A 24,806-nucleotide genomic window follows, 5' to 3' on the forward strand; every position below is an offset into this window, starting at 1 on the left:
CCGACTGAGGTCCCAACTAGCCTGCAGTTCTGTGCTTCTTCAGTCTTACACCAAGGAGGAAAAGACATCAGAACTCATTTCTAAAACACATGTTATTCCTACAAAGTATGCCTTTCCTCCCCCCAAAAGATTTTCTTAATATATTTAGAGAAGTATCTTCGGCCAGAACAATATTCGGTGGCTTCCTTTGTATTTTTTGAATATGTAATAAACACAATAAAAATTTCAAGCAGCGTAAAAGATTGCACAATAAAAAGTAGTTCTCATTTATCCCTGACCTCCTTGCTCTGCTCCCACTCAAGTCCCCTCCCCAGAAGCAATTACTTTTATTGGTTTCTTGGTATCTTTCCTGAGATAAACAAGTTGTATCTTGCTTTTTTTCATTTAAGCACTAAATCTTGGAAATCATTCCATAACAGTACACGCAGATCTACCTAACTCTATTAATTGGCTATTCCATCATTTATTTATTTCACACTGATGGACATTTAGGTTGGTTCTTGTCTTAAAGCAAACTGTTAAAGACCTAAAAAAAAAAGTCAACAAGAGTTAAAGTGGGTTCTTCATCAGATGAGAGCAGGTGAGCCTCAAATGTCCCGTTGGTGAGGGGCGGGTGCTTCACTAGGGAGCTGGGTGGAGGGAAGTGATCTGCTCCAAGCCCCCAGCAGAGCCCTGGCTGATCATGTGCGTTTCTGCCCCACAGGAGCCTGATGCCCCGGACCCTCGAGAGCCAGATCACACTGGAGAAGACCCCCAGCTACTTCGTCACTCAAGAGGCCCCTCGCCGGATCTTCAACATGTCCCGAGACACCAAGCTGATAGTGGTCGTGCGGAACCCCGTGACCCGCGCCATCTCCGATTACACGCAGACGCTCTCCAAGAAGCCGGACATCCCTACCTTCGAGGGCCTCTCCTTCCGCAACCGCACGCTGGGCCTGGTGGATGTGTCCTGGAACGCCATCCGCATAGGCATGTACGCGCTGCACCTGGAGAGCTGGCTGCGCTACTTCCCGCTGGCCCAGATCCACTTCGTCAGCGGCGAGCGGCTCATCACTGACCCAGCCGGCGAGATGGGGCGGGTCCAGGACTTCCTGGGCATTAAGAGGCTCATCACGGACAAGCACTTCTACTTCAACAAGACCAAAGGATTCCCTTGCTTGAAAAAAACAGAATCGAGCCTCCTGCCTCGATGCCTGGGCAAATCGAAAGGCAGAACTCATGTACAGATCGATCCGGAAGTGATAGACCAGCTCCGGGAATTTTATAGACCTTATAATATTAAATTTTATGAAACTGTTGGGCAGGACTTCAGGTGGGAATGAGCCAGCGAGATGCAAGGGCTCTTCCACTTGTCTCTTCCACGAGGTTTGCCCTGAGAGCCCTTGACCCTCTGCCCCCAGGGAACCCAGGCTCCAACCCCTGTTCCTATCTCAGATTTCATCATCCTGGAACCGGGGAGCCCAGACAAGGCCAAGAGACCAGAGGGGTCCCTGCCACTAGCCCTCCCAGTCTGTCCATGCAAAGCTGATCTGCTTCTGGCATGTCCGGTCAATTCTGAATTGTTTCCCTTCAGCCCTTAAGAGGCCTTGGGAAATTGCTTTAGGAGGAGTGGGAGTGCATCTTCCAATTACGATACATATTATAAGGGATGATGGTCTGTTGCTATGAACACAGCAGTCTGTCCCTGTCCCCGTCCACCCCGGGGTGGGTTTGTTAATTTCGAGTGGCATGTACCTCCCCTCTCAGCTTAAGTCTCTGAGCCACCCTGGGTGATGGATGGGGAACCAGCCTCGTCCTCCTGACCTTAGCAGCTCGTGGCGAGATTACAGAGCTGGAAGTGTCCCCCTGGTCACTCCTAGGAGACAGACCCTTCGCTGATGAAATAAACCAGTGATTTCAAAGCCTGTGGTCTCAACGCTGCTTGAACTGTCTTTGAAAACCACTCTGTGACTCTCCCTGCTCCCTGTGGACAAAAGCACATAATTCTGCTGTTACGGGTACTTTCCTCACGCGAGCTTTCATGTTCAGCATGTGACAGAATCACGCTTGTCCATGTGAAATAAATACGGCTCTCTCGTGTTCTCATGGCTGGGCTTTCTCTGTAAGTCAGGCCTGGAGCACGGCGCATTCATCCAGCTCCTCCAAGCAAGATGGGGCTGCACTGGGGATGGTCTGGGAGGGCAGTGAGGGAAGAAGCAAGGGGGTGGAGGAGGGAGAAGAAGAGGTCCTTGCTGGCAAAGGCTGGGGAGGTCAGTGGGGACATCCTCTTTCTGAAACATAGTCTGACGGTGTCAGCTCTCTGTTTAAGCTTTACATCTGAAGTGAAGCCAAACTAGAGGCTGATAGGACATCAGACATGTTTTTGCTTGGCCAGCATGATGTTTTGAAATAATTTCCAACATTTAAAACTTGGGAGTGTTCATATAAAAATATGGATTTCCAGCTTCTATTTTTTAAATTTTTATTAGAGTATAGTTGATTTACATTGTTGTGTTAGTTTCTGCTGTACAGTAAAGTGAATCAGTTATACGTATACATATAGCCACTCTTTTTTACATTCTTTTCCCATATAGGTCATTACAGAGTATTGAGTAGAGTTCCCTGGGCTATACAGTAGGTCCTTATTAGTTAATTTATTTTATATATAGTAGTGTGTATATGTCAATCCCAATCTCCCAGTTTATCCCTCCTCCCCTCCCCCCTGCTAGCCATAAGTTTGTTTTCTACATCTGTGACTCTATTCCTGTTTTGTAAAAAAGTTCATTTGTACTATTTTTTTAGATTCCACATATAAGCGATATCATATGATATCTGTCTTTCTCTGTCTGACTTACTTCAGTCAGTATGACATAGAGACTTGGCCACGCTGAGCCTGTGCTCCAGCACGGCGACAATGGCTGTCACCTTTGGATGGGACCTGCACTTCTCGGTTTTTCAGTTCCCACCTGGCCCCCCTCATCATCTGCCTGACCCTGTAGGCATTTGCGTTCACAGCCCTGCTTTGAGTGTGTACCGTGGCCTCAGAATAGAGTCCGAATCCTCCAGCATGGTGCCCAAAACAACCCCGATGTCAGTTTGGGGATTATGCACTTCTCCTCCCCCACCCAGCCTTACAGAACTACGTGTCTTTTCTTGATCCTTTTCTGTCTCCATGCCTTCTTGGAATGCTTCCCCCCATGTGTCTCCAGCTAATGGAAACCCCTGCTCCCGTAAGACTTCAGTCAATTGTCGCTGGCTTGATATTTGTGGATGTCTTCCCCAACCAAGCTGAGTTATCTGCTCACTCTTCTGCACTTGGTAGTTTGTATGCATCTCAGTTCCAGCCTTTATCACACTAGAGTATCATTTGTGTAAATGTCTGTCTTGACCATAGACCGTGAACTCCCTAAGAGTCAAGATTGTATCTTGCTGACATGTAGTAGGCACACAGCAAGTGTTTGATGGATGAATGTGTGAGTGTGTGGATGGATGTTGGAGGTCTGGTGGCAGGGACAGGAATGTCCCATGGAACTGCACTTCTGGGACGCTTCCCAGATAGCTCCATAGGACCCACAGGTAGCTGGGAAGGACTGCTGAACCTCCAGGGGCCACTTTGCCTTTGTCTGCTCTGTCAGGCATCATGGAAGCTTCCTGAAAATAAGAGTCTGACTTACAAGACTTACAAACATAAGATATTGGCTCTGTGTCTTAACCCATCTTTCCACCCCAAGCATCTTAGGAGATCAAATGACTGAGAACATTGTACCAAGAATCCATCCAGTTCTGGGAGTCTGCCCCCTCTGTGCATCCCCCATGGGCATGGAGAAGGGACACAGAGGCCAATGGGAGCTGCTGCCACCCAGAAGCTGAGCCCTGAATCTCTGGTGATGAGTTGTATGTGGACATTAATGAATTGCCCTTATAAATTCCCCATCCAAAAGTATTTGGTGTCCTGTGATCCTGGGCCATGCGGTGGCCAAGGTTGTATCCAGAGGGTGATAGAATTACATTGGGACACAAAGGAAATACCCAAGAAAGAGTCAGTGAAATTTGCTTGTTTATCCTGATCAGGGAGAATCCGGTTAGAATTGATGAAAATTCTGAATTTTGTGTGCACAAATGCAGCTTTATTCCTTTGCATTATAAGCATTCACAGACCTCCCAGACTAAGTAGCCTCTAAGTATTAATGAATAGGTCAGAGTCCATTGTAATTAGCGTATCAATCATCATATGCAAATGAAAGATGCTAAAGTACCTTAAAAATCCTAGTTTAAACGAGTGAAATCAGGTGTATACATGAATCTGCTCAGCAACCTCTGATTTTTAATCCAGTGCAAAAGTACCCTTTCGCCCAGGCTGCCCAAGGGCAAACTTGCACAAGTTCCAAATTAGTATGGTTTAAATAGATGAGGTCTGACTATTCAATCTGGGACAAAAAAGTCTCCTCTGGACCTGAGTGTGTGTGTGTGTGTGTGTGTGTATGTGTGAAGCGTTCTTCTCTCTCACTAACAGTCCAGGGTGCACGGTGATTCCAAACTACTGGAGACTCAGGTTCCTTCCATCCTGGAGCTCACAATTCACGATGGCTCATTCCATACTCACCAGCAGGAAGGGAGTGTAGAAATCAGTGGAGATCGCCCAAAAGAGAACACACAGAGCGTCCTGACTCTTCAGGTGTGCCCTGAAGGTGGTTATTGGCTCCGCGAAGCTGGAGGTGGGCTAACTAGAAGCGGGCATCCTATGTGATTGTTTTGTGGGCATACTTGACTGTCTCTGGTGGGTCCTCAGTTAGAAGCAGGGACATAAAAGTAGGACAGCTGGCAGTCATCGAGCAGGTCCTGACCATTCCAGGCCAGTTGCTGCAGGAGTATGGGTCAGAGTTCTGTTGTCATATATGGTCTGGCCGTTTTCCTTTCAAATATTCAGTCTCCTGGGAGCAAAAGGGAGAATGGGCAGAACAAACCTCTTCCAGTCAAGGTTGCAACATCCTTTTTACTCATATATTCCTCACATTGTGAACAGTGCCCCCTAGGCTTGTGCGAGGATAGTGGTACTATTTTTGCTCACATCATCTTGGGTAGAACTCTTAGATGCGAGGGAAGTAGGGAAATATAATCTGTCATTTTGGTGGCACAGGGTTCGGCTAAAACTGGGGTATTCTATAGAAGCAGGGGAGAGCAGATATTGGGGGACACCTAGCTGTACGGGGCACAGAACCTTACCCACACATCAAAGCTTCCAGCTGCGTCTGGATCTCTTGCGTCTTGAGTGTCGCTCTGTAAGTGTGTTTCTCTGAGCCTATCCGAATGTGCCTACACCTGTGTCAGCCTTGCTTTCCCTGCCTCTGTCTAAAGACAATATATCATTGGGAGCCCAGTAGGTCTGAGTTTGAATCCTACCTCTCCTCTTTCCTACCTATGTGATCTTGGTCAGATTGTCAACTTCTTAGAGCTAATTTTATCGTTAGTAAACTGGGACAGAAATTGTACCTATGATAAGGGGTTTGTTGTGAGTCTTAGGTGAGAAAGCATGTGCCTGACACATAGTAGGTGCTCACTTGTATTCCCTTTATTTTCACTTATTTGGTTCCTGGCAGTGGAACCTACCACTCCTGTCAGCTTAGATCCACCGCATCTCCAATAGAACCAAGCTCGTAGCAGTTTCCTCCATCCTATCTCTTCCAATGTGCCTAGGAATTAAGTCACTCTCACAACCCAGGAGCAAGTGGCTGAGTCTAAACTGATGAGCTGTAAAGATTTTGGCCCAATAAACTCAATACCCATTACGCCCAGGGTAGCGTGATCATTCACCCTGGTTTTCCCAGGACAGATCCAGTGTATACTTGATGTCCTGGAGAAATTATTGACACTGTCCCTTCCACACTCAGCAGGGCCCCAGTTTGGGTGGTAAATTCCCTGGTGTCCTTATTGCCCTCAGGCCAAAATTGTCCCAGTGTTCTGCTCCTGCTGGCCTAGACCCTGGGACCAGTCTTCTCCTAGGTTTTCTTTGGTTCTGACCGTTTGCCATACCTACCACTCTGATCTTACCCTGAACGCCAAAAGCAGCTTATTCTTCCTAAAGAGCTGATCCCCGAGATAGCATGGCTGGCTCCTTCTCATCGTCCAGTTCTCAGCTCAAATATCTACCCAGAGTTGTCCTCCCTTCCCCCTGTCATTCTCAGTCTTGTGCTTCTGTTTTCCTTCCATTATGGCACTTACCGCTATCTGGCATTATATGTGAGTTTACTGGTTGATATCTTTCTCCCACCTGGGTCTGTAAGCTCCAGGAAAGAAGAGACCGTGTCCATCTTCCTCAGCACAGTGCCCAGCGTACAGTAGGTACTTAATTATTATTTGAGTAAATGAATGAACTACTGGGGCTCTGTACCCTGAACGCATAACCCCACTGCTTAACCCCAAGAAAGGGTGCTGTCCATAAGCTCTACCTTTTCCTGGGATCTCTTAGGTCTCTTGGGGTCTTTACTGCCATTATTAGCCTATACAGCACCATTGTGAGAGTTAGGAAAGGGCACTCCCTCTTGGCGGATAAACAGAAAGGGTGCCCCTTGGGGATGCACACAGCCTTGGGGGACACACTATAGCAGACAGAGTGCAGGCTGGACATCAGCCTCCACGCCCCCTGCCACTCCCAGCTCACATCTTTGTGTAGGGCACAGACTGCACCATCACGTGTGGCAGTCCTGACGGCCATTCCTCGCATTCACTGAGATTCCCTGGCCCTGAATGCACCTGCAAGTAGCACTGAGACATCCGGGATGCTTTCTATTCTCCCAGCTTCCTGCCCTGTCTTTGAGGCGCTCCCGCATCCCTACTGGTGTCGTGATGCGTACTGACTCCCCACACTCCACATTCAGTCCCTCTGGTCTGTGCACGCATGTGTCTGAGGATGCATGCTTATGTGTGGGTTTGTGTCTTCTTGTATGTGTGTGTCTGTCTCTTTCCTATATCCTCATACACACTTATTAACACTCAAAACTAGTCAACATGTACTGAGTGTTTGCAAAAGGAGAGTATGGAGGTCACAACACATAACCTTTGTTGAATGCTCTTTCTGTGTCGGCTGCTGGGCTTTCCATATCTTATCAACCCTACAAAGCAAGTCCTATTTCAAAGTCCAGTGAACACAGGGCAGATGGGTGTGGTGGTTACAAACATGGGCTGCCTGAGTTCTGACTCTAACTCACTGCTCTCTTACTCTGGGATCTTGGGCCAGTTATTTTATGCTCTCTGTGCCTCGGTTTCCTCATCTGTAAAACAGGGGTGCTAATTACAGTACCAACATCATAGTGGCTTTATGAGGATTAGACAAGTTAATCCATGTGAAGAGTTGAGACTCACATTCAAAAGTGGTAACTGATATTACCCCTATTTTTGAGGTGAGGAAACTGAGGCTGAAAAAAGTGGAGAAAGTCAAGTTCACACAAGTAGTAGAGCCAAGATCCAGACCAGGCGTTCCTCTCAAGGTCACACCCCGGCCCTTTTTTTTTAACATCTTTATTGGAGTATAATTGCTTTACAATGGTGTGTTAGTTTCTGCTGTATAACAAGGTGAATCAACAATATGTATACATATATCCCCATATCTCCTCCCTCCCACCCTCCCTATCCCACCCCTCTAGGTGATCATAAAGCACCGAGTTGATCTCCCCAAGCGATGCAGCTGCTTCCCACTAGCTATCTATTTTACATTTGGTAGTGTATATATGTCCATGCCACTCTCTCAATTAGTCCCAGCTTTCCCTTCCCCCTCCCTATGTCCTCAAGTCCATTCTCTACGTCTGCGTCTTTATTCCTGCTCTGCCTCTAGGTTCATCAGTACCATATTTTTAGGTTCCATGTATATGTGTTAGCATACAGTATTTGTTTTTCTCTTTCTAACTTACTTCACTATGCATGACAGCCTCTAGGTCCATCCACCTCACTACAAATAACTCAATTTCATTTTTTTTATGGCTGAGTAATATTCCATTGTGTATATGTGTCAAGGCCACACCCTTGATTCCTGCAGTATGGACACTGTCCTGGAGTAACCCACACAAGAGAGATGTGAGCAAATAAGTCCAGGGCAATAATTGGAGCAAATGCAGGGTGGAGGGCAGTGTAAAGGAGGAAACATAACACAATCAGAGAGGACTTCATGAAAAAGGACAGGGAGCTCCTTCCACTTATAACAAATCTCACCACCTATTGCATAAAGCTCAGCTTGTTTATTAGATACTGCAGGTGCAATGACATTACATCTCCCAGGAATGAGAAGGAAGTTATGAGGTCTGGTCCTCAAATTTGGTGAAGAAACTACTAGATGAAATACAAAAAAATAGGAATCAATGCGATTTCACTCGTTCTGCATATATTTACTGAACAATTTAGGCTGACTAGCCGGACACGGAGGATACACAATTGTGTGAACCTTTGTTCCTGTTCCCCTCACAGAGCTCCCAGACTAATGAGAATGAGAGTCACATAAACAAACAATTACTCTGTAATGTAATAAACTGAAACTTGGTGATGAGGGGCACAGGGAAGAGAACGGGAACTTTCCTGGAGGAAGTGACAATGGAGCCATGTCTTAAAGGATGAGGAGGAATTCATCCTTCGGAGAAGAGTGTTATATGCCAGCCTGAAATGCCCAGGAATGTGTTTTTCTAGGTTGGGGCAACTGGGAACAAGGATTAAGGGCACTGGGCTAAATTCTGGTCACTAGATTGGACGCTGGGCCCATCTACACCACATCCCAGTTCAAGGGCTACTCTCAGTTTTTCCACAAATTCAGAGTGTACCCCACAGCTGCTTACCCAATACGAAGGGCAGAAATGGATGCCCACTCTTTTTCCAGGGTAAGATGGGCCACTAGTCAGCTTGGATGCCTTCTATGGGAGACATACGTAATCTCTTCCTCTCACCCCACCTCCCATTGACCAGCACTGGAGAGCTGAAGAACGAATTCAGGTGGATAAACAGATGCCCCAAGGGGCCCCTCGCACTTCAACTTCGAATGCTATGTTGTTTGATTTACAATATTTGTACCTATATGTGGATTATGCCTTTTATCAATATAAATATTCATATTATCTCATTAAAAAAAAAAAGAAATGTATGTGATAAATGTTCCACGTTGATTGAACTCAAGCGTGGCTCTGAGTTTCCAAAGAGTCAAGGCAAAGAGGACAACTGATGGGTGATGTGCTTCCTACGACCTAATGTGAGCCCAAAGGAGAGAGAATCAGTTTCCTGAGGGTGATCTTTACATGAGAGCTGGAGGTCAACATAATGTATCCTTGATAATTCCTTTTACAGGAACTCCTGGAATATCCACTTTTTTGTCTTTCTTACATAAAGTGATGATAAACACGAAATAGTAAGAATGATGAGTCTATTAAGGGGATTCTATGGGGGATCAAGGTGATATTGTGCAGAATTGCAAATGATGGCTGGTCCCAATGGATAGAGGGATAAATAAAGCCTGGAGAATTCTGAGAAGGAATAATTGTGATCTTATCCTTCCTAGAGCATCAGCCACCTGATTTTGGCATTAGTTGTAGGCAAATGATTCACCACTGATGTCACTAGTGAGCACATGAAATAAGTATTCCATGACTTCACGTGAAAGTAGACCTTCTAATAAAGAAACTGGGCAAATAGTGAACAAAAATGATAATTTATAATGAAAACAACTAAAATCTTGATTATTCTAAAAAGAGGAGGGTTATTGGAGTAACTACTGATGAAGCCAACAGTTTGTCTCCCCAAATGGTCCTCCGTTAATGAAAAATTCAATAAGTCTACTAAATATCATCATGACCCTAACCTTGAAGATTCCGCAGTTAGAAAATTCCAGTGTTCCACTTTCACCTTGAAGTGTACACACCTGCATATAAGGTGACCCCACAGCTAGGGTGACCCATCGTTTTCCCAATAATATCTTTTTGTGTGTATTGCCAACTTGAGTTTATGAAGTTGAACCATGTGAAATTGCCAACATTCAGCTGTTTTAACCTGCAAAAATGGCAATCTCATATGGTTCGACCTAATGTAAACTTTTAGAAATTTAAAGGGAATAGTTATCTACTTGTAGTGTCTCGTTTGTTGTAGATCCTCAGATGAATTTAAAATCACATTATCTGGACAATTATAAGGATTTAAAATACTGCTTTGTTCCCCTTCTTGCATCTTCATGAAATGATATTATTTAAATTCTTCTCATTAATCTCTGGCATCAGGACCTTGTTTGAGTTAATCTAACAGTTCTCTACCATGGCAGTCTTCCAGTTCCATGTATCCATTCTCAGGACACATGAAGTCATGATCCCGTCAACATAATCACTTAACATCTCATTTAAGATGACTTCCAATGGCTTGTTTATGTCCAAACTTGCACTGTGAGTTCACATCTCAAGGAATAAAGACTGAATTAGTGTTAAATTTCTCTGCCTTTTCTGTTACCAAGTCCATCCAGTGATCTATATGAATATCCTAAGTTAGCATTTAGGATAAGTGAGTCCTCATGGTGCCCTCATGGTTCAAAATAAAGTTATTTAGAGAATGCCCTTTAAATTAGATACGTTTTAAGGACTCAGATATGAGACTCCATTTTCTCTAAGGGACTTTTTTAGTGGGGAGAGCTGTCACCCCTCATATAAACATATTTGGAAACTGCTTTCAATTTTGAGTGTACAAGTGTACAGCAATTAACATGTTGGGAAAATTTGGCAGCAAAATGGCGCCCAGGTAACCAAGTGAATGAACCTTTTGAGTAGGATAATTTAATGTTTCCCATTTGGATGTCAAGATTTCTTTTTGCCAAATGCAGGTTTTCTTTTTGGCATAATTCACATTTAGCTCGTTCTACCTGGCACCATTTAGCCAACAGGTTTGGCTGTTTTCTATTGTCTCCTGGAACCAGTGAATGTAACCTTGACATCCAGGGCATGAAAGTATACTGGTCTCCTTGTTTCCTGTGGCAGTAGGACATGCTTCTAGTTCACTTAGAAACTACATCAAATTATTGAAGGACACAGTCTTATTTTATGCCATTAAAAAAAGAATTTGCTATTCTACCTACTCCTATTCTCACAGTGAATTTAGAAAAAATGAGAGAGAGAGAGAGGGAGGGAGAGGGGAGAGGGAATTAAAAGCCTGGGATCAATACTATTAAGATCATATGACTTGACCCAAAAATGATGTATATATATATGAAATCAAAGCTGATAATATATCAAGGGTCTTGGTTTATTCGTTCTAACCACTCTCTATTGAATGAAACAATCAAACCATGATCAATGGTCAAATAACTGAGCTAAAGCTGCCTTAGGAGAACATTAGGATGAGAGACCGACCCTGATCTGCAGTGTGTGAATATGAAATGTGGCATTGAGATTTCAGGGAATATTAATTGGACCAGTGTTTCCCAAACATTAGACATTTGAGCATCATCTTTACAATTTTTCATATATCCACATATTACCTGTACTATTATTACCTTAATCTTTTTCTTTTAATCATCTCCTTTTTGTTCACGTAAATTTATTTTAAAAGGAAACCTTTTGTTTCTATCACACATGGAGAATCAGCTCCACTAACCCTGATTAATTAAAATACAAAAGCACAACTATTGCTATGAGGGGATGTTTTTCCCCCATTTCTCTGGTTTCAAAGAGAAGGGATTTTCACAAAACACCCTTAGATTCTCGTCTATCCTTTCTCCTCTTCCCAGAGGGGTGAGAATTTACCTGGTTGTTGGGCGTAGTCACTGGTCCATATTTCTTGATTGGGTGGGTGTAGCTACTTTATCAAAATCCTAGTTTTTGTCTCTTTCTTCTTCCCTCTCCCCACAGATTGGCATCAAGTAGTCATCTGGGTAGGTGGGTCTGTTCCTCAAACTCACTTTCCCTGAAGTGGGATTCCCAGGATGCCAGCAAGGAGGCAAGGGCGTTAGTAAGGTCCCTTGATGCTAATAAAGCCAGGTTTCAGCCTTGCCTTTGTCATAATAAGAATGTCATGGTAATCTCCCATCTGCCTTGTGCTTTTATCCTTTTTCTCAGTTGGTTCAGAATTCAGTGAATGGATGGACCTAGAGATTATCATACTAAGTGAAGTAAGCCAGACAGAGAAAGACAAATATCATATGATATCGCTTACATGTGGAATCTAAAAAAAATGATACAAATGAACTTATTTACAAAACAGAAATAGACCCACTGACATAGAAAACAAAGCTATGGTTACCAAAGGGGAAAGGGGGGAGGGATAAATCAGGAGTTTGGGATTAACATATATACACTACTATATATAAAATAGATAACCAACAAGGATCTACTGTATAGCACAGGGAACTATACTCAATACTTTATAATAACCTATAAGGGAAAATAATCTGAAAAAGAGTATATATATATATACATATATGTGTGTGTGTGTGTGTATATATGTATATATATACACAAAACTGAATCACTTTGCTGTACACCTGAGACTAGCACAACATTGTAAACCAACTATATTTCAACTAAAAAAAAAAAAGAATTCAGGTGGAAAGAATATTTTTAAATATTTGTAAAGTCTTTAAAAATTATCAGTGTGATACCTAAAATTCTCTCACATACCAACAATGAGGCATTCATCTCACTTTGGGATATGCTAAAAATGGACAATGGATCTGAGACACAGAAATTTGTCTTTGTTTTCTAGCTGGAATAGATTACACTTTGCATTTACCTTGATGGATTCTATTCAAAGAGTTAATGATAATCATTTGTAATAATTGGGGCACTGAAAACTGAGAGCAAAATCTAAGGCATTCTTGTGGTCAAATGTTTTCTTCAGGAACAGGGTGATATTCAAAAGATTTAAAAACCCATACAACATTGGCTGTGACCAAGGAGAACAGATTCCTGCCATGTATAACCAGGGTGGCCTCCTTCAACCTGGGGACCACGCCAAGTCCTTGGAGGCTCTGCTACCAAGAGTGAGTTCTGCAGACCAGAATCATCAACATCCCCTGTGAGCTCGTAGAAATGCAGCCTCTCAGGCCCCACTCCAGACCTGCTGGGTCAGAATCCACATTTAACACGATCCCCAGGTGATTCCTATGTACCTGAACGTGTGAGAAGAACAGTGCATTTCTGCATTTCTAAAAAACTGCCAGTGCAGAAGGGAGAAATAGGGCATTATTGCTCATCAGGTATGAAGTTTCAGTTACACAAGATGAACAAGTTCTGGAGATGTGCTGTACAACAGTGCATACAGTAAAGACTCTGGTACTGTGCACTTCACATTTTGCTAAAAGGGTAAATATGGTAAGTGTTTATACCACAATAATATAATAATAAATCACAAAGAGACACAAGGAAACTTTTGAAGGTGATGATGGTTATGTTTATTACCTTGATTGTGGAGATGGTATCACGGGTATATGCATATGTTCAATCTCATCAAATTGTATAAATTAAACAAGTGCAGGGTTTTTTGGTATACAATTATATCTCAATAAAACTGCTAAGAAAGAGAGAGAGAGAGTACTAAGGATTTTTTTCTCCTCCCCAAAACAAAAAATAAAAAACAGAAACACCTGCCAAGGGATATTAGTCTGCAGACCCTACCTGGAGCGGTCACGCTCTCGGTAAGGCAGGGATGGATGTCACTAGACTCTGGAATTTGGAGAAAGCTTCCAGGCATCAAAGCTGTGTCTGCACCCCCAGCTGCCCTCCTGGGGGCTCTGGCAATGGCAGCAGTGCCCCAGAATCTTCTTTGGGTCCCTGGACAGCCAGGTACCAGGCTTCCCGTTGACAGTGCTGGCTGCCTGTTCCAGCGTCAAGAAAAAAGTTATTTCCAGAAAAACTTTAGAGAGTCCCTGAGTTAACTTTCTTTGATTGTTAAAGTGAAGCCTTTGATTATAAAAGGAATAGATGTAAAAAAAAAAAAAGATCTACAACAAGTAGGACAAATGTTAACATTTTTTAAACTTCTATGGTGGGTGCATGAATGTCTGCTGTTATTTTTTATATGCTTGAAATTTTGAAATTAAAAGATTAAAAATCAAGTAAAAATAATAGATTCCCAATTGAGATCAGAAAAATCGCAAAGAAAAAAATAAAAATCATCCAAAATTCCACTGCCCAGATATACTTTTGGGTATTTATCCTTTCAGTTCCTTTTCATGTGCAAAAGGAAATTTAAAATTTGCATTTTTATTATAATTAGTTAAGCACATGCTTTTAACACCTCTCCTTCAGAAATCCCAATTGAAATGATCACAGACAAATAAGTAAAAACAGGTGGGTTGGGGGCGGTCAGCCCTGAGAAACAGGAATCTTGCCAATCAACAAGCCTAATGTGGGATTTCCACAAAGAACCCCAGCTCAGAGCAATGGGGACAGCGCAGGACACAGGCCTGGGGAGCTGTTGGCCCTGGCGAGTACCCCGGCAACACGCCAAGCCACTCTAAGCATTTCTGCAGTGAGCTCCTAATTAGGGCCCTTAGAGGAGAGGGCAGTGCCCTGCTAACTTCTGCTGAGGAAATAAACTCAGAAAGGAAACTGCTTTGCCCATCAGGAAACTTCTCTCCTGCAATGCTGACTCTCCCGGAAATTCACTTCCTACTCATCACAGGCAACCAAAACTGCAATCCAGCAAAAGAAAACTACAAAAATACAAGCTTCCAAATCTCCCCTTTGTCTGAGACAAATAGATGGAACAAGGACCCGTGGGTTCTCTGAGGGAACCTATTTTTTTTTAAAGCCAGGAATGGACAAGAAGATCTCCCTCTATAAAGATGCGCAAGGAGAAAAAAATTACGCGGCGGGGTGGGGGGGTGGGGGGGGAGAAAAAACTAAGAGAAGATTCAGGAGTTTAAATAAAGATTATGCTTAGATGTAAGCCAAGAAAAGTGAAAGCTTTTTATAATTATTCTTATTTCATATTTTCTTGTGATTCTAAAAGGCATTACATTTTATAAAAAGACAGTAATTAAGAAATACTATATTTAACCAAAAGAAGGCATAAGTTAGGTTAAAAGGACAGGCTTTGGATTTAGATGACCCAGGTTCAGATTTGGCTCTTCCGTTTACTAGCTACGTGAGCTTGACGTCTCTGCGCCTTAGTTTCTCCACCTGTAAAAAGGGCTGTTAATGGTAATCCTCACCTCATAGAATTCTCGAGAAGGTCAATGTGATGATAGATGTCAAATGTCTGGCAAAACAGTCACTAATATTACGTATTCTTTTTGTTGCTTTAAAAAAAAAAACTTCAAATTTTTAAAATGCAATGGACAACTTCTGGTTTCCAGAGGGTGAATTTAGCCTACATGTTTATCTCTCTATTCCCTCCCAAAATACCACTGAAGTGGTAAAAAAGTAAAAATCGCAGTAACCCTGGAAAAGAGAGAATAGACAAGAAGTTCTGGGGAGTCCCTGGAAGATAGGAAATGGATGCAGACAGACTGACAGAAAACTCCATCAGGGCTGAGCACGCCCCATCTGCCCTGTGGGCAAGGCCAGGTTGCTCCCCCAGGGCTCCGTGGCTGGCCTGCCCCTCACAGGAAGCAGTGCTGCCGGAGAGGGAGGAAGGCAGAGGGGCGAAGATGCCCAGTCAGGGGCTGATAGAGAATGCAATAAGCTCTTTCAGAATTTTTAAGTATTTCCTTGGATCCATGGTGTATGTTGGTGTTTCCTTCCGAGGAAGGCGCTGTTGGCAGGAGTTACACAATATGTGTATCTGGGTATTGGGGGGGGACGCTGTGGGGATGGGGGGGTAGGTGTATACATGTCTGTACATCCCAGGTCCGCAGGCGCAGACACATAGGCTCCTTTCTACGGAAGGTGACCAGATGGAAATATGAGGAGCAGTAGAGAGAGAAGCCCTCCCTCCATCAAAGACAAAGGCAGCTGTACTTTGTGCTAGAACATGTCGTTCCAAACTCCTCGGCAGCTGTCTTCATGCCTCCAGGGTCCGTCCATCTTCCCCAGAGCAAGAAGACTCCAAGAGATATTGTTGATTGTTAATAATTTCCATAATCCTCAGTATCAGCTACTAAGCCAGCAGCCTACTCCACATAAGCAATAATAATTTATAGTTGCAGTTAACGGGCTGTTTTATAGGAACCCACAATTATAATTGGATGTCAAGTGTTGTGAATCTCAGCGGATGGAAAGCGACAACCGCTGGGGCCTGGTGTTTAATTTTGTAATGTGATTATTAAAATTTCCCATCTCCTTGCTCTTCTATCTTCTCTCAATGTGGCTTCCAGCTGTGGCCCCATCTTTGTTTGTGCTGTCTTCTCCAGCCCAGAATCTTGACCCTTCCTTCTGTTAAACCTGTTTCTGGACCTGTGACTTTTTACTGAGCATGGGTAGAAAGCCTGGATCCTGCAGAAAGAGGGCAGCTACCAACTTTTCTGACTGGGAAACCCACCAAAACAAACCCATCCAAGAAAATATCCGAAGTCCCCGGGTTTGCTCATCTTGCTTTGCACAAACGGAACCCCCCAGCACTCGGCCTGGTAGCCCCAGCCCATCCAGAAGGTGACCATGGGAAGTACCCGGCTCCTTCAACCCAGTGGCCACAGGCTCTTGGAACGGACCGCCTTGGCACTTTGCAGTCAGAATCTGTCCTTAGAGTTCTCCTGTTCCAGACTCTAGGACTCAGATTAACACAGGACTCACCAATAGCAAGTGTCAGGGAAGTGGTATAGTTGTTTGGGGAAGTGGCAAATAGATTGAGGAACCACGTAAAGCATGCTTTTATGTGTCTACTCCTGGGTGAGGAGGAAGCATGGCCTTCCTCTAAGTATGGTTGAGCAAGGGAAGGAAAGAACAATCAGAGAGGGGCTGGCCAGGGTGTCACTACCTGGGGGTGGCCCTGAGCCCACCTGCCTTATCCATTTCAGATCCCACCTCAGCCAAGAACCCCATGTCTAAAGCCAAGTACAGAGCCTAATGGGGCACTAACTTAGCCCCAATTCTAGCCAAAATCAAAGCCAGGTGAGGACCCAACAATTCCCAGGGCAATTCAGACACAAGCCCAAGTCTAACCCAAGTATAACCCTAGAGCCCTCTCCATAACCCATTTTAGAGCACAGCTGAACCCAGAACCCAGTGGAACAGTATCCCTGAATTCAGTCCTGCCTAAAATCCATAACCAGGGCCCAAATCCCACGTCCATGTCAGGATGAGGAATAAGGTGGGGAATCAAAGACATCACATTATTGGAAACCATCATCCATTAATCATTCCTGAATCCAGAGCCCTGTGACCCAGCAATTCTCTACTGAGAGGGAATTGCCCTCCAAATGGACTCGTCTCATAGCTCCCAAAGCACCATAATTCTCTGGGGACAGAGGTTGTCTACCATTCGACTAGGAAATCCCAAGCTTAGCACAGGGCCCAGCATAATAAATGCTTACCCCGTGACTAGATGGAAAACATGGAGTCAATGAAAAAGAAGGTGGTCTCTGAGTTCATCAGATCTGGATGAGAATCCCTACTCTGCCACTTCTTAGCTGTGTGACCGCTAGCAGGGCCCTTCCCCTCCCTCCGTTGTGAAATGGTGTGAGGAGGAAATGGAACAGTGCATCTAAACCACCTGGCATGGAATGTTGGTTTCCTTTTTCTTTCTCCAAGGGCGATGGCTCTGAGGGCGGTATTAGATAATATCTTTTTTTTTTTTCTATCCATCACTGAGTGCAGAATCCTCAGAGGGTTTCAGATTTCTAGAGTCCTTGTGACCCGCCGAATCTGCTTCGCCATCCTGCTGCCCAACTTTCTATTGTGCATAGTTCCAGGATGGAGTCTCCATAGCTTCCTGTATTAAACATCTATTGCCACAATAGGGCCGGGTAACAAACAACCACAAAACTTCAGGCGTGTACGACAATAAACATTTATTGTTGCTCCTGAATCCCTGGGTTGGCTGAGCCATTCTGCTGATCTGGGCCAACATCTCACGTGTGATCTAATGTGTCTGCAGTCAGCTGGGGTCCTCAACTCTACTCCATGGGGCTTCTCATCCTCCAGCAGGCTAGCCTGGTCTACTTCACATGGCATTGGCAGGCTTCCAAGAGATGAATGGAAGCCCACAGGAGCCCCTGAGGCCTGGGCTCAGACCTGACACACCATCACTTCCACAGTGAGTAACAAGGCCAGCCCAGCTCCAGAGTGGGGACATAAACGCTGCCTTTTGATAGGAGGAACTTTAGAGTCATCTTGCAAGGGAAAAGGATTCAGAGAAGGGAAGGATGGTGACCATTTTTGGTAGTGAATCCACTATACCTTGTTTGTCCTTCTTCAGTCTCTTTGCTTTTGAGAAGGTGGATAAGAGGCTAGAAGGAATGATATGCTTCGACTCGAGTCAGAAACCTTTGGGTTCTACCACTTGTATTAGCCTTTCTGAACCTCAATTTCCTCGTCTATACAGCAACATCAATAGCAAGAACTGCTGACCCTTAGTCTATTCCCCTGACTCTTTGGGACATGACTAACCCTCTGGTACTAAGAACAGGAAGAAAAATCTAAGCAGCGGATTGTCAAAATCACTGTCTGGTGGCGGCCCTGAGCCTACCTGCCCTACAGAGGCAAGGATTGACTCTATGTTGTCCTTCTCAGATCCCAGGTGAGCCACGGCCCCAGTGTCCAAATCCAAGTACAGAGCCGCGGGTCACCAGGAGGATGGCCTTTCACCGTCTCCCAGGAAAATGTTTCTCCAGGCAGCTATGCCAGTGGTGGAAAAGAAAGTCAATGTGGGCAAACAAGTGCATGATTTACTATCCAGTCCCTTTTCACCAAAGCCTGAAACCAGAGGTACGTGCCATGCCTAGTTCTCTCAAAGTGACTTTCGTACATAACGCAAATGTTTCCCTCCTGCCCTCAACTACTGTCTACCTTCCCCCAAGGTGGTCCTAACTGGGCCACACACAGCTCCTTCCCTAATTACTATTTATTTCGTTTGCATTTTTCCCATTATAATGTTATTATCCTAACGTGTGAATCCTATTACCTGGGCAACCAAAAGGGGTGCCTATGTGGATTCAGTCTTGACTGAGACCTAAACTCTACTTGGTTAAAATCACTCTTGGGGTCAAAGAACAAAAAACATCCCACTGTTTCGCATGCCTTATTTCTTTATTTTGTCTTTGTCCAGACAGGACTTAGCTGACCTCTATGGTTTCTCCCAAATGCACTCACATAATTCATTTTACTTCTACTCACCAGCCACAATATCTTATCTCCTCCTATACGCAGATTCCCCTCTGATCAGTACTGCCTACTCAAGGCCTACCTCGTGGGGTTGGGGTTAAATGGATAATGCATGTAAGTTCTCAGTAAGGTGCTCAGTACATAGCAAGCAACTCAATAAAGATTAATGACCAGTGTTACTATTACTGTTAATATTAGTGTCAGTATTAGTCTGTCACCATCCTCCTTAGAAGTCACCGGAGTCTTAACATCAGTTGTTACTCCCATACCCTACGTCCTCTCTGCAAGACAAAAATCTTCCTCCCACCCCAGGTTCTGTAATACTCTCCTCCCAGGTAAACCCAGGTCAAGGCACTGTTACTGTCTCAGTTGGCAAAGAAGCTCCAGGGCCAAGTCCAGAGAGGAAGAGAGAAGAGACCTCACCCTGCATTTTCTCTCTTGACTCCTGACCCAAGCAGAGGCCAGTGCCGTGGGGAGTGGGTGGTCCTGGGGAGGTCCCTATGGGTTTCCCTTCAGAACTAAGATGAGGAAACAGCAGCTGGCAGGAAATTAATATGACATGAACGCTCTGCTGGAATGGCTATAAATAGGGAAAGTCAATGGAGTGGAAAGGAAAGCATTTAACAGCTAAGTGTTCTTTGCAACGGCAGGCTCACACCTCATTCTATCAGGCATTATTTACACAAAAGAAGGTGTGATGGTGCTTATGGCATCATTAGGCGTGGATTACTTCCTTAACTGTGAATACAGAAGCCCAGGGGAGGCAACCGCTCTAGAACTCCTCCAGGACACCCTGGAAACCAAGCACAGACTCAGCTGCCCCCTGAGTCAACCGGAAACGCCGGCATCATTTCCTCAATCATTTCCTCCGTCACTCACTCAGTTCTCTACCCCCCAATAATAAATATAGAGGGGATACGAATCAAAAGTCAGCGTGAATCAAAAGTCAGGGGTATAAGAATGGTCACATCTCTCTAGCCTCAGTAACCAGCCTCGTTCCCTGTTCTGAGCTCATGGTGTGAGGAGGGACCTCCACCTCCGTTCTTCAGCCCTCCTTCAGCTCAACCCAGGCTGTGCTGTCAAGGATCTGGGGTCGGACGCAGTGCCAAGGCCGGGGGCACAGGATCTGCAGTCATCAGTCACCCCTGAGAGCTCTATCATTCCATCTGTGTGGTGCTTTCAGCTCGGGGTTCTCTCTGCTGCTTCCTCTCCAGGCGTGGGACACAGGGGTCTCTGGTGAGGCTGGGAGCCCAAATCCCTTTGGTCTTATGTCCTTGACATACCATGTACCCGTTTCTCCCTGGGTCATTCTGTCTTCCCACTGCTTCAGGGGCCCACTGGCCACTCTCTCATAGCCCAGCCCAGGGGATATCTTTTTCTTAGTCTGAGGGAAGCCCCTCTCTCTCTCTTTCCTGAGCCTCCCAAGCCACTCCACCTCCTCCCACAAACCCATCCCTAACATGTTTAGGTTTTCAGAACAATGACAGAAATCTCGGGGATAATTCTACCTTCAGCTCTGACACGTTCCTCCCCCGAGGCAACCAAACACCAAGCCTGCCACCTGCCTGCAGGGAAAGAAGGAAAAGGGAGAAAATGCAAATTATCCACAATATTATCCAAACACTAGCATTTAAGAAACTCTGACTACATGTTCTGTCCACCCAGACAGTCTGTCCTTTCAGGAACACACCTGTACTCTCCGAGTGTTGATGACCTGTTTTAACTAAACCTTGAAGATATTCACTCGCCCACCAGCTCCCTGCTGGATCAGCTTGTTGGTGCCGGAGGGTGGGAGGTGGTCCAGGGAGAAGGTAGGTGGAAGAGTCTTTGGAAGCTCAGGATAGAGCTGGGCAGGACCCCTCATGGGTTGACCCCATCCTGCAGCTTGTTTCCCACATCATTCTCTCTCAGGTTTCAGAGACGCCTCCAAAGAATAAAGCCACCATGCTGCAGACCAGCGTTATTCCTATCCAATGCCAAGGAGCAATTTCTTATTACCTGGTATTTGAACTTTCTGGAAAGATGAATGTTCACATTCCCTAGTTGTCTGCTCATGATGAGCTAGAGCTTAGATTGCTAACCAGGTGGTCTCTTGGGATGGGAAGGATTCCACCAAACAGGGTTCTCACTGGGTTTGAGTAAAACTAGTCTCGGGAGTGGAAGTGTTGACAGCTGGATTCCTCATCCAGCATCCCGGTGACACCAGCCTCTGCTCAACTGCCTCCACGTGATGGGAAACTTATTGCTTCCAGGACAGTCCATTCTGGCTATAGATCATTTTGGTTACAAGCCTTTTTTCCCTAATAAAAGCTATCTTTAAACCAAATATGAGTCCATATACCTCTCCCTTGAACATATTTTCCTTTAATGCAAAAAGAGTTGGAAAATCAGAAAATAAAGGTCTTTACAAGAACTAGAGAGTATTCCTTGTACAGTGTCTTCCATTTTCTCTCAGTTTTGTTTCATGTATTAGATGGTCTTTGTAGAAGGGACTCCTTTTTGAGGGAAGATGTGAATGAGCCCCTACACCTGATTTATGACAGAGTCTATTAGTCAGTATAGGCCAGCTGCTGTAACAAACAGTCCCAACAGTCCAGTAGCTTAACGATAAAACTTTATGTCTTTTTTACATCATAGATGTGGCAGAGTAAATTCTTTGCCACTCCTCCAGTTGAAGGCTGGGGTCTTTTTCCCCTACCTTAAATCTGAACTGGCCCCTACGACTGGCTTGAACAAAGGAATTTGGCAGAAGTGATGCTGTGCCAGTTCAAGGCATAGCCCTTAAGAGGCTGCACAGTCTCTGCTTGTACTCTTGGGTGGAAGCCTGCTACCATGTAAGAAGTCAGATTACCCTGAAATTGCCATGCTATGAGGAAGCCCAAGCTGTCATGAAGAGAGGTCACATGAAAAGAAAGAAACAGAGAGTCAGAGAGAAGGGGGTGCTGGCCAGCATTTCAGTCATCCCAGCACCAAAGTGTGAATGAAGACACCATCATGAACATTCCAGTTCCCTGCCTTATATTCTATGCCTGTCTCCCTCACCTTAGCTCAAGCTCCGAGTGATCCCCACAACACCATCCTTCTTGACCATCACCTAAATGAGATGACCCCAGCCTCTGTGAGGAGGAATGCAGACAACAGAGGTCTCATGGAAACAGCACAGTCCTCTTTAGTTTTCAAAAGATAACACCTCCAGGTGTGTGTGTATGGCTGGTGTTACATGTGCACATCCTCGCCCACTCACCTGTCACCTAGACCTTTAGGCAGGAGGCCCTAACAGGAACTATTTCTGATTTAGGTTACAGGATCCCAGAGCCAGGATGTCCAGAGGTCAGAGATGACCCCAATCAAGGGCCAGCAAGGCCTCAGAAAAACATTATACACAAACTCATTGTATTCTTTTCAAAAACTCTCAATTTTATTTTATTTTTTGCCTGACCTTATTCAAAATTTCTTCTCATAGACTTTTTGGTTGATTTCCAAACAAGTTTTTTTAATAAGCCATGGCTAATTCACTTCCCAGCTGATCTGTTGCTTATATTAATAACTGCTGTTCAGTTACTGAATTCTCCCAGGTGCCTTGTAGTGACAGGCTACAGAGTGTACTGTTAAGACGCAAACTCTAAGGGCCAAATTGCCTAGGTTTGAATTCAGACTCTGCTACTTATTAGCTGTGGGACCTTGCGCAAGTCCCTTGATCTCTCTGGTTCTCTGCTTCTTTGTCTGGAAACGTGAATAAGAGTATCTATCTCACAGAGTTACTGTGAGTATTGAGTTAATATATATCAAGCAGCTGACGTAGTGTCTGGCACAAGTGTTAGCTACTATTGATGAGAGCGTGCCCAGCAGGGACAAGGGTGCTGTTGAGTTCTTGCTCACATCCTTGCTGTGAACTGGCTTGGAATCTGACTGGTCCCGATATCAGCCAGTCATGGTGGTTGTCCTAGGTTGGGTGTCCCAGAAGCCGGCCTCAGAACAAGGATTCACGTGAAAGTCATTTATTAGAGGTGCTCTCAGGAGAAGCCTGCGGGAGTGGGAAGGTGGGCCTGGGAAGGGAAGGGAAGGGGCTGAGTGTGGGCATGGCATCAGGCAGAGTAGTTTCTGTTTGTGTAGCAGAATCTAATCGTAGGTAAACAATGCGTATTCATACCCCACGTGCTGCAGTCACTGATGTCTTAGTATTAGCGAGGGCTAACTTTTATGGAACAAATGCCATTGTTCTAGGTACTGTGCCAAGTACTTTACATACATTATCCCCTCTGATTCTCAAGACCTATGAGCTATTACAGCATCATAATAGGTCCTAACAGGCAAATGATATGGCAAAGTTTCTGTTTGTTTTAAGTAAATATCTGATGATGTTTAGTTCATTAGAGTCTACACATAAAATGTCTCCAGATACATTATCTTCCTCTAAATAATGGCTGAGAAGATATGCACATTTATTTATAACATATTGGCTGATGCAAACTTCTCTAGTGCAATGAAAGTTGGAACGTGCTTATGTGCAATAATTGCAGGGTTATTCATTCTTAAGTGAAGCAAAGAGGTATAATTGTGATGGAGCTTGTAGTCCTTGGTCTGGCAAGGCCCAAGGCCAGTGATGATCTGTAGGTTTCATCCTGAGCACCAACCTTAATTGATTAGGCAGCACTTGGAGCAACAGTTGTGGCTATCTAGGCTTAGCAGGTGAGACTGCTATGATTGATTAGTTATGCCTGCATGGCTGTAGGACTGTCTTAGTCCCTTTAGCTGCTGTAACAAAAATACCATAAACTGGGTGGCTTATAAACAATAGAAATTTATTCCTCACAGTTCTCAAGGCTGGGAAGCTTAAGATCAAGGCACCCAGCAGGTTTGGTGTCTGCTGGGGCCCGGCTTCCTGCTTCATAGACAGCCCTCTTCCTTTTGTGTCCTCACACTGCAGAAGGGGTGAGAGAGCTCTCTGGGGTCTCTTTTATAAAGGCACTAATCCCATTCATGAGGGTTCCACCCTTATGACCTAATCACCTCCCCAAAGTTCACCTCCTAATACCATCACTTTGGGCATTATAAGTTTCAACATATGATTCAGGGGGGTGGGGGCGTTGGGGGGTGCGGGGGACACAGCATGCAGACAAGAGCAGACTGGGAGTGAACTGTGTATGCCAAACCTGTAAGAGCACATCAACTTGAGGAAGCTACTTTAATAATTCCATTTTGCAGATGAACAAACTGAGACCCAAATATGAAATTTACCCAAAGTCATAGTGAGGCAAAGCTTGAATCACACACCTAAGCTTCTTGAGTCCAGAGTGGATGCTGGCAACCATTATGGTATTATGACAGGCTCCTAATTTGACACCAGCCCCTGCCTGGCCCTCAAGCCAAAGGGGATAATGGGGGCTGCTTCTGGTTCTGGCTACAGCCTCCCTTAGATCCAAGATCCAAGTTCCATCTCTGCCAACCCTACCCCAGCACACTCCCAGCAACCCCAGGATTCCTGGGATACAGGGGGCCTAGCCTCCTGTAGGACAAGGAGGCCTTGAGGTGGCCTGGCTTCGGCCCTGCCTGCCCAGTCCAGCAGTCCAGAGCACGTCTTGGCCTCGGCCCACTCCCCAGAATCCCCAACCCGACGCA

At 44.9% G+C, this 24,806-nt stretch overlaps 1 protein-coding gene across 1 annotated transcript in view; it reads left to right on the forward strand.

Annotated features, from left to right (window-relative positions):
• Positions 1-1,575, forward strand: part of HS3ST2 (heparan sulfate-glucosamine 3-sulfotransferase 2) — a 93,515-nt gene extending 91,940 nt beyond the window's left edge. The window contains exon 2 of the mRNA XM_059897035.1: positions 704-1,575. Within this exon, the coding sequence (XP_059753018.1) occupies positions 704-1,322 (619 nt within the window). The 3' untranslated portion in view covers positions 1,323-1,575. The remainder of the gene's footprint in view (positions 1-703) is intronic.
• Positions 1,576-24,806: the final 23,231 nt, after the last annotated feature.

Source organism: Balaenoptera ricei, chromosome 15 (genome assembly GCF_028023285.1).
Source record: "Balaenoptera ricei isolate mBalRic1 chromosome 15, mBalRic1.hap2, whole genome shotgun sequence".
In the NCBI taxonomy this organism is placed as follows: Eukaryota; Metazoa; Chordata; class Mammalia; order Artiodactyla; family Balaenopteridae; genus Balaenoptera; species Balaenoptera ricei.